Source organism: Caloenas nicobarica, chromosome Z (genome assembly GCF_036013445.1).
Source record: "Caloenas nicobarica isolate bCalNic1 chromosome Z, bCalNic1.hap1, whole genome shotgun sequence".
Lineage (NCBI taxonomy): Eukaryota > Metazoa > Chordata > Aves > Columbiformes > Columbidae > Caloenas > Caloenas nicobarica.
In genome coordinates, this window is record NC_088284.1 from 101,551,156 (window position 1) to 101,566,130 (window position 14,975).

Here is a 14,975-nt window from a genome sequence, read left to right on the forward strand (position 1 = left end):
CATCTTACCGACTTTCATCCTTACATCCTTCTACCTACCTTTCTTTTACCTCACCTTACACTTGAGATGCTAAGTTCTTTGCAGACGAACAACCTTGTAATTCAGTTTGTAAAATGCTTTGGCCAGGGAGATCCTGTGCCACAACTGCATTTCTCAAAATCGCAACAGCAAAAATTTTTATCTGTCTAAAACCACACTTCAAAACTCCATGAGACTCAAGGACAAAATATTCTGATCTGGGGCATAATCTGTTCATTGAAAGCCAGGTAATTAAGGGGAAAAAGCAGACATCTGAGGAACAACATTAGCTCTACAAACAGCTGGACACAAGCAGCTGCTGATGTGCAGCTGCACAACATGTTAAGCCTTGATGCTCAACAGATCTGTAACATATTTTTTGCTTAAATTGGAAGCGAAGAACCAGATATCAAAAAATCCTGTAGCTGTCCTCAATACCCCCTGAGAGGTTACCTATCCCAGCCGTCCGTAAAGGCCACACATAAAGGAGCTACTGAAATCAGTGTGAAACAGTTCAGCTCATATACTGAATCCATATTTCTACAATCAAGGCTGCCTCAAAGGACAACATTATAGTACATCCAAGACTGTAGGCACAGTTCTTTTCCTCAGCCATCTTGGAGAAAAGAAAGGATTTAGTTTGCAGTCAGACTTACAAATATTAGGCGCTGTCTAGCACTGTGTGTCCTTAAAATATTTTTCACTCTTTTATGGATCTCATCTCCATTTGCTGGTGAAGGCCAACCAGAGCTAAATCTGCAAGAGAAAGAGGAAAAACAAACAATAAATATTTTCTTGCTGAAAAGCTCAAACATGCTTTTGACTCAGATTTTTTTTTTTTTTATTATGAAGTATGCATTACTTTCTTCTATTTGGAACATATGCAATGTTTAGATTTGATTCTTCTTCTCCTCTGGGGTACAAGTAAACAAACATTTCAAAGCAGTGCATAAGCAGTATGCATCCACAATACCAACAGAAGATGCAAAACATAGAGAAAACGTTGATGATTTTGTAACCTGAGTAATATTTCTGTAATGTCTGTATTGTCCCTACAGAACAGGAAAGTTAGTATTCTATTCCCAGTGATCAGGTTTTGTTTTCCTCTCTTTATAGCAAGTATTACACACATGAATTTCTTTTCACTGGAATAAATGAACAGGAAGAAAAGCCCAATGCTTTCAAATCGGAAAGCCCATGGAGTTAAAAACCTGCAAATTCACAGTCTCTGTTTCACAAGATGGAAATGCATTTTAAGTTGCCTTTTTTTTTTTTTTACATTAAAAACCAGGTAGCTTGCTTGACATGAGCGACTTAAAACTAGCAGCTACTTTTGCATTTTAACCTTTTATGTTTTTTTCCACTTTACGAAAAAAACCAACATCCATCCTTCTCAGTAATTCCAGAAGCTGGCAGAAATTTCATACCAGTAAATATTCTTAGACTGCTAAGGGAGGCAACTAAAAGTTTAAGAAAATGATAATTTACATACCAACCTCCACATGTTTGTACATTCGAAAATGTATTATTAAAAAGGAAAAAAAAAAAAAAGAGAGCTCAACATAAGGAAAGAATTATTGGGGAAAAGTTATGAAATGTTTACTTACACAATCTCATCACAGGGGATAGAGACACCAAATCAAGATGGTGCACCTTCATTTCAATGTTTCCTAACCTCTAAGAACCTGACTTTGCCTCAAGAAAATAAAAAACTTATGGTGTGGTATCACGCTAATATGAATCAGGTGAGCAGAGAAGCTGCGAGCTGGCAGCCACACCACTGCAACTGGAGCTAACGAGACAACAGCCAAGAGCAGAACGGGGCTGCCGCACGCTGGCTGGATCAGGAGCACAAGAAACTGCGACAGATTTGGGGTAGTGGAGAAATATCGTGACTCTGAATGGTGAGATTCCACCGTGGGCTCTGGATGGGTTTGTGGGACTGGGACTGCAAGCCTTTCTGCCCTCTTCCTTCCAATTTATCACATCCCCTGCATTATCCAGTCTATCACTCCGAAATCCCCAATCTGATCGTGCCTGACTTCCCTTCACCAAACTTCCAGAAATGTCAACACAGGTAAAGAACTGCACAGCGCCTTCCAAAACGAACAACCCAAGTACACATAGAAAGCTTCAGTACAAAACAAGTAACCTGGCAACATTATTATAAAATTAATGGAAACAAAAGACGGGCGGTGCCAGGCTGCCTGGAAAGTTATGGGCAGGGAGCACTTTGCAATGTTTGGGATCATTCCTTCTGTTACCAGAGAGAAATAGAAATACCAGTAGAAAGTGACCAGTTCTCTGCTTTTGAGTAATTTTCTTCTATTTTCTTGTATCTAATCAACTTATTTGGACTTACTTATTATTATTTACCTTCATGAAATCTCTCTCTCTCTTCTAAATAGCCCAAATATTTTCAGCCTATATATGAGTTTCCTTAAATCAAACTGTTTATGTCTGAATATGTCTATTTTTCTTCAAGAAAGGGTGCCAAGAAATGACACAATATTGGAAGGATGAATCATATAATCTATAGGGGGATGTATTTCCCATATTTGTTATGACATTTAATATTGTTTATCTTTGGATCTTTACAGGCAAGAATTTTCACAAGCTGGCTGTAACATTCATATTAGCATCCTGAAACATTTACAATTAATTTCAAACCCAGCAGCATGGATGGCAAATCCATACTGTTCAATTCTTTTACATACTAGAATCTAATGATCTGTCACACTAAAAGATCTCACATTACTTTTTCTAAAAGAAAGCACAACGTTAGGGGAGGAAAGCGTTGCCTTTCAAGAAATAGAAGTGTGAGTCCCTGAAGCAGGCAGGAACATTCATTTCGCTAACACACTCAAACCCAGTTTGATGTGCTGCATTACAATGCATGGGCTCTATCACTAGCAGCATTTGGAATTTTTTAAAGATTAGAGGTAAAGGAAAGGGGCTGGAGTGGTACTACCATCTTATGACTTCCCATGAGCATTTACAAACGTTTACTAATATTAAAGAACCTCCAAAATGCAGGTTTAAAAATCTGCATCCTAGAGGCAGAAGGAGTGAGTCATTTCCCATTTGACAAATAAAAGACAGACCCACGAAGTCATGGCATTTTCTCTTGTTTATACAGCAGCTGCTGTTCTTCCAACATCCAGGTTACCAGCAATGAAAAGAGAAGTTGGAATAGATTGCCTTTGGGAAATAAAATTTATGAAATTCATATGTAAGATTTCAGATCATTGTTATTAATCTTAAATTTACAAATATATTTGGAGATAAATCTATTTCCTTTTGGAAAAAAAGAAAACCCAGCTTGCTACTGTATTCATTTAGAAAATACGTGGCTATGTCTGCAAGAAGAAGAAGGAGTTTTAAGTACTTAATTCAAAAACTACTAAATTTCTTTCTTCGGGTGATTTTATTGATCAATCCACTAGTGTGCGCTGTGGTATAAGAAATGTTAGCCACGCACATACACTCCAACCAATTTACAATTAAAAATAAAAAAAAAAAATTAAAAATCAAAACCTTCAGTGTAATTAAAAACAGTATCAGCTTCTTTTTTGTTAGCTTTTCTAGTATTGTTATTGTCTAATTTTAGTAATAACTATAGTCTAATCTGCATTTAAAGTCATAATATCAATATTTACACCAACCAAAACTCAAACTAAAATAAAATCCTGCCTGAAATGTAACAAACATAATCTGAAGCAAAACCTTTTTGTGATAGTCTGACTCTCCTATTGGAAATAATTTATAGAACAGACTTTATAGCACAGTTTCTTAGAGTGTAAATAAAGGGATTCCATTTGCCCAAAATCACCAATAATGCATTTTTAAAATGACTAGCTACTTATTTATGTGATTTAGGTGTCACTATCATACTGCAGTGTTGAAAGGAAAGTCATTTCATTTCAATGACTGTTTGTCCTGATAAACGAAATAAACTTCTACAGCTGTATTCTTTGTCATACTTTCAATTTTCCTTGGGACTTGCAAACATTCTGCAGTTACATCAGTTTAAATTGTTTATTGATTTCAATAGATTGTATAAACACTTTGGAAATATGGCTCAGTGACCCAGAAAAAGCCAGATCAATCAGAGAACTTCTCAAGATTAATTTCAAAGATGTTGTGTCGAGTACGATCAAGGAAACAGAATCATTTTCCCTTGTAATGTGACTAACGGCATTTATTTTCTTTTATGAGATAAGGATTTTTTTGAGGTCATACAGACAACATCTACCTTGATGAAAAAAAAAGCAGCCAAGCAGACAGTCTAGATCTTGTGCTAAAGACTAAAGTTCTTTTCATGTATAATTTTATCCATTAGGATGAAATACTCCATTAGAAATACAAACAGGATACATTCACCCATGTACTCTAGTCAAACAGCAGCTTGCAAACTTGAGAGCTGTAATAAATAGGAATTTTCAAATGTCACACAATCCAATCATCCATTTGCACACAGCAAAAATGTTAATATCACATTTCTGCAGGAGCTACAAATACATCTCGTATCAGTAGAATTAATGCAAAGGCCTACTGCAGAATATTTGCAATGCCTATCGTGACCCTTTCCCCCACCATCGCACCTCCTGGCCTTGTGAATAACTCGGTGCATGTGGCCTCCATGAAGAATTCATCAGCTTCAAAGACACAGACTTCATGCTGAGCAAAACCTCATACAAGGACAAACTATCAGAGGGCAGAAATCAATGCAGTACTGTGGGACCACATGCACAACTGGAGAGAACACTGCAGTAATTGGGGAGAAGAGGGAGAAAGAACTCTTAAAGCTAAATATAACCTGAAAAAAACACAAACTGCAAGAAATCATACATAGAACGAGTGAGATTCTTAAGAACACCAAATATATTTAATTCTGAAATAGAAAAAAGCCTCACAGATTTTGTATCCAAGTAGGCATTTATGCTGCGTTCACAGTAAGTGGAGAAGTTGCTTTATTCTCATCTGAGAGGACATGAAGTGGTAATTCAGTACAATGAACTTGGTTCTCAGTGGCCTCCTCACAGGGCTTCTGTCATTTCCTTACAGAACCCACCTCACTGTTTCTCCTTTTCTTTAAGAAAGGTACTTTGCTACAGGTTTCAGTGCTGCAAAGAGGCTTATCTTGCAAGTCCCCAAGAAAAACACCATCGTCTAGGAGTGCACGAGGATGTACATGCACTACGAAAGCAAGGACTGGACTTGAATTTTGCTTTCCTGCGGCAGCAGTGACAAAATACGCTAATGCTCTTTCACACAGCGCAGAGGACACTTATCTATGCACAAAAGGACACTTCTGTTTGCACAACCAACCAGTCTGGAGGGACCAGTCAACTGCGTTGACTGAAGGCGGCCACACACCATGGGCAGGAACTGAAGGGTGCGCAGGTACCACTGCTTGGCACAGGAGCTAGAACCAAAATGAGGAGTCGTACAGCCACATCACTGCTGAATGTCAGCTTGGAACACCAGCAGAAGCTTTCCTTAGGTGACCTAAATAATGAACGATGTAAAAAATAAAGTATGAAAAAGAAATATTCAAAACTTTGCTGCCTTGTTCAGCTGTAAATCTATTTGCAGTTCTGCTTCTGGCTCAAACCCAGTGGTAAAGAGGAGTGGATTGATCTGTGGTCTCCAGAGGGCTCACAGAAAGGGACTGGAAATTGCTAGAAAAGGGCTCAGAGGACCTTATACAAGACCCCAAGTTCTGTATCACTGAAAAGTATTGCAGTGGCTTAACAACTATTCAGCAGTGCTCTGGAAAGTACTCCCCAAAAGGCAGACATTCACTTCACACTACTTTGAAAACAAACAAACAAACAAACAAACAAACAAGAGAGAGAGAAAAAAGGGAACCAAAGGTTGGAGAGTCAAGTTTCATATTGACTGTGAGTTGACCAGCATTAAAAAAAATAGCCTGGATATGCTAAGTTCTTTGTAATTCAAAACAAAATTGAGGAAACAAACACCAATACTGTGAGATAAGACTCTGTATTCTTTCAAATACACTAAGACTGGTATACTTTCAGTAGTAGTGATTTTCTCTGTATTTCTATGATATGAACAGCAGCGTTTGCACGCATTTCCAAACGCTGACCTCTGATCCACGTTTGTCATTCCACTATAGCTCTCAGTGTACAGTCAACTAAAGCCATTGTTATCTCGGCAGCATGAAATAGAGATCAAATTTTTTAGACTATGCTCTTTACCTTCTCATTTTGAAGTTTTTCTGATGACAAAAGTAAACGCTTACATCTTTAACATGAAGAGATGTTACATCTCTAAAGAGCTGAGAACACTTATTCTAATAAGAAGAAAAAACATAATTTTATAAGATCACAAATCTCTTCTGGAGGACTCGTAAAAAGAAAAAGCAAGAATGTTCAGATAATTTCAATATTAACTGGCAGATGAGTAAATTTCTGTGCAAGTAACAGCAGCTCATGCATACAAGACTTTCCTGCTGTCAATATTAGGGACCCTGTCAGATTTAAATGTAATCTATTTTAAAATTTACTCCCCACACCCCTCCCCCAAAAAGAATCCAGCGAATAAAGGATAAAAATAAGTCACCATTACGATATCTCTTTCCTAGACATGGGTAACTAATGCACAATGTCGGGAGTGGGGATGTAGACAAGATGACAAAGAAACCTCCTCCAAACCCCAGATACATCCTAATATCTGCGTAACAGTTCTTAAGAGATACTATTACACAGAACAACAAACAATCAAGTTTTCAAGCAGAGGAAGATGTTAAAACACCAACTTGCTCTTTATAAGCATTAAAAATTCAATCCCCACCTGCCATCTGTCATTTTTCTTTTTAAAGAAAAAAACAGAGACAATTTTTCTATTTCAAAAAAAAGCACTAGGCTGTGTGTAGGCTACAAAATGCACCCTGCGAGCATTGACTAACTGAGGCACCAATGGTAACAAGGATGAAATAGCCTGGAACGAGTGTGAATTAACGACCAAAGTACATCTCCATGTAGGGCCTCAGTAAAGACTTCAGCATTTAGGACAAGGCAACAGTTTGATCCTCAGCTTCTCCCAGTTATTTTATGTATTTGTTCATTCAGGCCCAGCTTTGTATATAGTTTTTCTCCTCCCAGAAAGCCAGCTAGTAACTTACTAAACTGAATATACAGTAGAAGCATCATGTACCAAGTACACATTCTACTCAGCAGGAGGGAAGGAACACTCTCCTTGAAGGAGTGACTGGAGGACTTCAGCACGAAACAAATCTGTTGGTTTTTGACATTTCTTCCATCCCACCCTCATGAGACACTGAAGCTGTGAGGCTTGCCCAAAATATTAACCCAGGGATATGAGAAACTGAACCCATTAGGGTCAGTGAAGACTAAGAAAACTAATTTAAATATAGCAATTAATATACTAATATAGGAATTAATGTACACACAATTGCTGTAGATGCCCACACTTCAACTCCAACAAAACAAAATGTTAGGATGTCATTAATGCAGAAAGACTGGAAAATAATACACTGACTAGATTAAAGCTAGCCCAAGCACGTTACGAACACCAATCACTCATCTGACTACTGCACAGCCACAATCATGTGCTTACAAACCGTAGTCAGAAAGCAAAAGGAAAAATGGTTTCCAAGTAACTCCCATAAAGCCTACTTGACATATATCTATATTTACATTCCTGAGGTTCTAATTGCCTGTGAAACAGTGATTATTTTTTTAAGTATCTTCTGTCTTAAGACAGGCATTGGCAGCCTAAATCTGAGGCTTCATTGTTTCGGAGAAGGTTAACAATACAGACATCAAAGATCCTTTTCATTGCGATATTATTAGGATTGTATTCATTAAGCAAAGAGCTGATGGCAAACACAGCACCAGAAGAAAAGTTAAATGACAACATAGTTGTTGGGAAAAGATTTTCCAGTCTCTTCAGCCTGCAAACCTCCAAACATGCAGACTATACTCATGCAAGTACCGTTATCATCTGCTCACATTAACAATTCCCGAATTTCGCAAACGAAACTAAGTCATTACCTTTCCCTTAGAGAAGATCGATTTAGCACAGAACTTGGAGAATGCTTCTGAAATGCTGGAGGTGCTGAATGCTCTAACGAACCAGCAGAATGGGACAGTCTGTTGGGTGGAGCTGAGATCACATCCTCATTGCAAACATCAGAACCATCAAAGTCTTTTGCATGAGTAGATTTTGCCTGTAAAAAACAAAACAAAGCAAACACCAAACCTTGCTAAAATTTATTATGAAAATCATGATGTACAGTTGTCAGGTTTTTATTTTTCAAACCAAAAGTTTAAAGGTTGCACATACATGCAAGAGTATCTGCCTGCTGGGGAAAGAACAAGGACCCTCATTTCATAGAAACAGCCCTGGTCTGAATCAAATGAAGTGACAGAGGACTCAACTGGTATCTAACCCAACACATGGCACAGTCTAGCGTAACAAGCCTTTTATCACCTTTTCTGATGCACAATTTATATGCTTATCCCTCTCAAGAATCTCATAGATTCAGGATGACGCCTGAGAGTCTAAACACCACAAACCTCAGACCTCTCCTCAATGTGGGACCTCTTGTTCTTAGACCTTTTTTGTCATGATTTGCTGTTCCTCAAGGGAAAACTCAGGCCCATCTACTAATCTTCTATTCACTCTTTGCTATACTAGTTACTCCTTTCATAATTCCTTTTAACCTGAAACATACCATGTCTAATTTTACCTGGAATAGGAACTTTTACAAGAGTTGTTTCCTAAAGCTGAAGAAAACAAAGAAAGAAAAAAAACCTCACAACAAAACCAGGCAAACAATAATCAGGTTATTCATTAGCTCTTTCCAGGCTGCAGGGGTTTTTTTGCCCTCAGCTTTGGGAAACAGCTGCTCTTAGACAAAGCTATATTCTATTTCTGGCAAGAAAAAGATACATTCCCTTCAGCCCTGATTTTGTGAGAATCACAAGTGATTAGAGGCATCAAGAATATGATGAATTAACCTGTGCCTCAGCTATGTGCATTCTCCAAACAATGACTGCTCCTAAAATCTGCTTTCCTATTGGGAGGCAGAGGGATGAAGGGGGATGACACAATCTTAAAATAGCCATCATTAAAAAAAGCAAAACAAAAACCAAACAAAACACACAAAAACACCACAAAAAAACATCTGCATACTTAGCATTTTTATTAGAAATTCACTATTTTCTTTACAATTTCGCATTTACAGCCATGGAACAATCCAGGAGTGTGACAACATATTAGACTTGCATGGTACACAAAACTGCGATCCTTGGTAATAAAAGTTTAGAATCTGACAAAAGGACGCTTAACATATATCAAGGTTTATCCTTTTAATTCCCTTTCTTTCCTCCTCTCTGTTATCATCAATTTTCCTAGCCATTAGGAAATCTAAATGGGCGTATGTAATTAAATGCCTAAACCCCCAATTTCTACAGTACTTTAGGAACACAGGCAAAACCAACTAAATGAGGATGGAAAGAATTAAAAAAAAAAAAATTAAAAAAGGAACTCTGACATTGTCAGATCTATCCAATACACAAAGCAGCTACAATCTGAAAAAGAAAGGATGTGAAATAACAGAACAGTGCCTTGGCAGTTGTACCAGTGCAACCTTTGCATACAATTCTGGAATAAAACGTGCTCTCGGAATGACCGGGAAAGCAAATGCAAGCTGCCTTGAAAGGCTCTTCTACAGCCTTGTCACAAGCCTTAATGCCAAGGAGAAGCAAGTTCTGTACCTACAGGCATGAATATCTTATAGAGTGTTCAGTTTCACGTTTCTACTTGTAAATAATCTGTCAGCAGGCTTAAACCAGGCTAGATCTGATTTTAAAATGTCTCTTTTCTGGCCTTTTATACTAAAGTAGATGAAGTTTCAAAAATACCTATGCAGGACAATCCTTCTCAGTCAGAGCTTCCCAAAAAACGACTTGTAAACAACAGCACTTCAAAGTACTCACTTTGGCTTTCTTGGGTCTGTAGCTGCCAAGAAGAGAAGGATCTGGAGAAAGAAAAAAGGTGCATCCCATAAGAATTCAAAGAAAATCCAAATGTTCTAAATGTTATGAAATCTTTTACAAAATAGCCTCCCAAACAGCACTGAAGCCATTTGTTTTTTGTTAAACTATACATTGTGAAATTCTAAACAGTCTCCTCAGAATATTTCAGGAAATCACTTTCTTTGGCTGAAAATAATGACTTTACATTTAATGGGATACAATGTAATGAATCGGTGTAAGCATCATCTTCTGCAAAGACATTTTGCTAAGCTATTAATTGCCTAAATCAATATAAAAATCAAGCTCTGCCATTCCCAAAAATTCTTACGTACATTACACTACCTTACTAATCTTTTCTGAATAAGCTTCCCAATGACCATCTCTCCCTCCTTCTAGCACCTCTTCATTCCTTACCTCACCACTAACCCACAAACACGAGCATGAAGCCCACGGAAACATGTAGGGAAGCTATTAGGTCCATACTGAGTTAGGATGTTTCACCAATGTCAATACACATCTCATTCCTGAGGGACTGGCATTAAATCATGTCTGGCTTCTTGACTGGTTCTACTAGTCCGTACTGAACAACCCTCATGCTGTGACCCAAGCCCAAACAGGTACTTCTGTGCTGTGCAGCAATGTAAAGACACTCCTCTAATTAGCTACCTGCACATAAAGCAAACCAGGACTCAACTGTACTGTCAGTATTAAGAGTTCTACTCCTAGGAATCTGGGTTTTCTTCAGAAGTTACGGTTAAGCCTCAAGATACAGGCAAGTGACCAGTGAATCCTCTGGATATTAATACCCAGGTAGATTTTGGTCTCTGAACCACTGGCGAGAAACCACCAACTCATTTTGTAACTGCAATGGTATCAGATGACAATAGGTCTCTTACATTATCCAGCTACTACAGATTAGTAAGTATGACCCCAAGGGGAATGTGAAACCTTTAAAATTCTGCACCCAGTGCTACTACAAAGAAAAAATGTAGAATAACAAGTTCATAACAATTTGCTATATAACAATTCATAATTAGTGAGGAGGTGTAATAAAAATGAGGCAGAACACATATAACAAACAAATACTGATGAGACTCATTAAAATCCTTATATTGCCAGACACATGCAATAAAATCAAGTTTTAGTGGACTTCCTTGAATTTCTGGTCCCCCATCTTTTACTAAACCCTCACTTACTGATACCAATGAATGCCGAAGCAGATAATTGAGCACGTCCTGGATGCTCATTAATAACGGTAAATCAGTGATCCACTACTCACAAATACTGTTGAGATAAACATTACTCATTTTTGAAGAAACATAGTCCTTGAACTTCAAAATGACCGATACTCCAAGCCTGATCAAGACACCTACAGACTGTGGCGCAGATTTGCTCCACTGTCCCAACTCATCAAAACAGGTGGAGTGAAACAGAGCACCTGCCTGGGCTTTGGTGTTTTCTTCTCCTGCTCTTATATCATGTAGAACTATGTTCCAAGTTTCACGAGATGAAGTGCTATTCAAAACAACCTTTTGCAGCAGTACCTTATTCAGTATTCTTACTATTCCTAGGAAGAACAGCTTTCTTCTCCCTTACAGACTGACTTTTTGAAATAAAACAAACAACATCAAAACCCACACCAAACCACAACCCAAACCAAAATAACCTCACTAAACTACTGCAGAAAACAAGAGCATTAATAAGATACATAATAGAAAATACTGACCATGGTCTATCTTGGTCCAGGCTTCTACTGGGCTTTCTCGTGTAGGACACCAGGTAGAAAGTGTAATACCAGGACTTGGTTGTTCAACCTGAAGTAAAAATACTGTTAAAATACTCAGTATCGGATGTACCAATTTCTATTTTTTCTGTTTCCATTCATAAGATCACGTCTAGTCCCTTCTAAAATATTTTACTCTTATTTAAATACTATTTTAAACTATTTTCACAACATTTTGTTCATGCGTATTATTAGCATCACTGTGCATAAACAAAAACAGTACTAGAAAGATCTAGAAAGCCCTGAATATCATATTGTTCAAAGAAAAAAAAGCAGATAGTTTCTTCTTCATCTACAATGTCTGCAGTCTTTTTAAACAATTCTTGGTACCTCATATTTATTCCAAACAGTTCAGATCTCACCAGGAGAGATATGAATCTCTTCCTAATTAATAAAGTTACATTTAACATGATCTAATTTTAATCTTCATGTAACACAAAATCTCCAGGCCAAAAAAGTCCTCAGCAGTAAGGAAGCCCTAAAAGGCGCATTCTCAATCTAGATAGGCCATGACAGCCAGGATACGGTACATTATGAAACAAGCTTTTTCCTTTTTTTGTACAAACTTAACCAAGCAATCAAAATCAATAATCAGTGTTTAAAGATGCTATAATTAAACCGTGAACTTCACTTATAGATCAAAAAACCCCAGAAGAATAGATTAAAAGGAGTTAAAAGAAAAATATCTGAGAGATAAACAGTAGGTTGATGAATGATTAATGGCTTATTAAGGCTAATTTGCATTTCTAAAAGGTATCTATACGTAGAATAAAACTTGGAAAATAATTCTAAAATTTAACAAGATATTATTAATTCATTCGTACATAAATTAGAAAAAAATTAAATAAAGTGAGAAGCAAACTAATTAAACACTAGATTATCTCAATGGCTGTGACAAGTGTCCAAAATTGGAGCCAAATCATAATGTCATAGAACAAAATCAGAACAACCCCATCTCTGAGCCTACACATTCAAAATGGTATTCTATTATAAAACTAAAGGTTTGTTGCAATAATTAGAAAAATAAAGATTAAAAAAAAAAGAATATGATCCTGCAAGAGGCTGGGAAATTTAGTCCCTTTGTATTAAAGCACTTAAACACAGCTTCTTTAAATAAGTACCTAATTTCAGAACATTTTTTCAAGTACAGTTAGCAAAAAGTCCTTATGCAGGTGCTAAAGTCAGGCTGGTTATGAACCAAAGTCAAAGTGTTAGAGATGTAGCTCTGAGCAAAGGAAGTGTTTCAAAGATCACAGGATGCCAACATAAAATAAGTTGAAAGAGAGGAAGTGTAAGTGTTCATAATGTGACTAGACACTCTTTCTTTAAAGTCTTATTCAGGAATTTTTAATACCAATATCAATTTCTTTCAAGCTGAATTTATACACCTATTATCCTGTCTAGTGCACTGGAAGAAAAGAAATCGGGCCTCAGAGAATTTAACCAAGATACTCATGAAAAGAATTTGATCTTTGTCTGTTACTAACATGGATAAAAGAAATTTTATTTTAGTTAATTTTGCATTTAAATCACTATGTGACAGACTATTAAGGAGAGAAAAATTATTCATCTAAACTATGAGCTGAATGAATTTTTGGAGCAGTATTTAGTGAAAGCACAATATTTGATCTGAGCTTAAGCTGGAAGCACCTTGGAGAGAATACAAACCCGTCTAACTACAAATGGAGGTTTATCAGTTTCTCTTCTGAATTTGTAAGGACCAAGGTTTAAATGGGCCAGTCGTTGCCTGGCTTCTTCTGATAGCTCACACATTCGTCTTTTTGTGTATGGAGATGGAGAACGTGATTTAGAAGCTATAGTAGGCTGCTCGTAGTTCTTTGTTGCTAAGCTGTGCCTGCTTTTCTCAGGTGAAAGAGTATTTTTCTTTGGTAACTTTGTTCGCAATTTTCCATTTGGGGTTGAGTGATGTACCCAATTCAAATCACCCTAGAGCGAAAAAGAGAAATTATCTGCTTTGACAGCATGCAGAACAAAGATCACTGAAAATAATGCAAATGTGGGACTAATAATTTTAACAGAAATGGATGCCACGTCAGCTGAAGTTCCCCTCACAAAACTATAATCAAACAGCCATTTAAAAAACAACAATGTATTTACCATTTTCTCTGAAACCAGAAGGAGGTTAAAACACACATTACTACAGGTTAGACATTCAGGTTAAGTGTCTGATACTTACCCAATTAACTTTCTCACACAGTTAGTGTACAGAGACTGTAAAAAATTAAATTGAATTTTGTCACAAGTTCATTTAACATAAACTTTACCTGGATTGGACATACACAGATGTGAAGCATTCTTCACGTTTAAACTTTTTTTAAACATTTTAAAATTTGTATATTTTAAAATAAAATATATAAATTAAAATGAAGTCTATTTAGTTGTTTAAATTATATACATTTACAGTTGCCTAAAGCCTCCCAAGAAGTCTAACTACATTCTCGGATATTTATATTATCTTGGATCATGGTGATCCATTAAGTTGTGTGTTTGTTTTGCATCAACACAGTTTGAATCTGGTACCACACAGACTATTCAAGCCACTGTCTTTCTCATGCCTATACCAGCACTTGTGCAGCTGGTAAACCAAAATATGGAACTGGCCCAAACAAAACCAGACCTAACTCTCTAAGATTAACTTTAGCTTCACCAGAAGTAGGCTGTGCTGCTTCTGGCTTACACCCATTGTGAAACCAGACCTTCACTGCAACACGTGCAAATGTGATAGGCCATTCATAAAATACTAAATACTTTTAAGGACATTTTAAATTTTAAATCAAACTGCTCTTCTTACTGGTGTCACCTTCAGTGAAGTCAGTTTTCTCACACTGGCAATTTTCACTGATTTTTTTAATTCCTTATCTAAGTGTCTCAAGACATTTTAGTTGCTAAATCTGGAAGAAACTTCTGTGAACTAATTAGCAATACCACAAACAGGGCAAAGTCATCTAACCCTCTTTGCATGCAAGCCTTCCTGACAACCATTCCGTTTTAATGATGCTGCACCATTTTTCAATTATGTAGCAAAAAATGGAGGACACAAGAGTAACTTTACATGACAGTTTGTGCCAGGAAACCCAACCAAAATTCCAGTCCGTGAGACCACAGAAGAGTGCTACCAA

General features: G+C 37.0%; 1 protein-coding gene across 1 annotated transcript in view; it reads right to left on the reverse strand.

Moving 5' to 3' along the window:
- The window catches only part of SPATA6 (spermatogenesis associated 6), a 42,308-nt gene that overhangs the window by 12,303 nt on the left and 15,030 nt on the right, over positions 1-14,975 (reverse strand). Inside the window, exons 7-11 of the mRNA XM_065657575.1 lie at positions 13,504-13,782; positions 11,779-11,866; positions 10,014-10,054; positions 8,064-8,239; positions 675-774 (exon numbers count right to left, since the gene is read on the reverse strand). Coding sequence (XP_065513647.1) covers positions 675-774; positions 8,064-8,239; positions 10,014-10,054; positions 11,779-11,866; positions 13,504-13,782 — 684 coding nt within the window. The remainder of the gene's footprint in view (positions 1-674; positions 775-8,063; positions 8,240-10,013; positions 10,055-11,778; positions 11,867-13,503; positions 13,783-14,975) is intronic.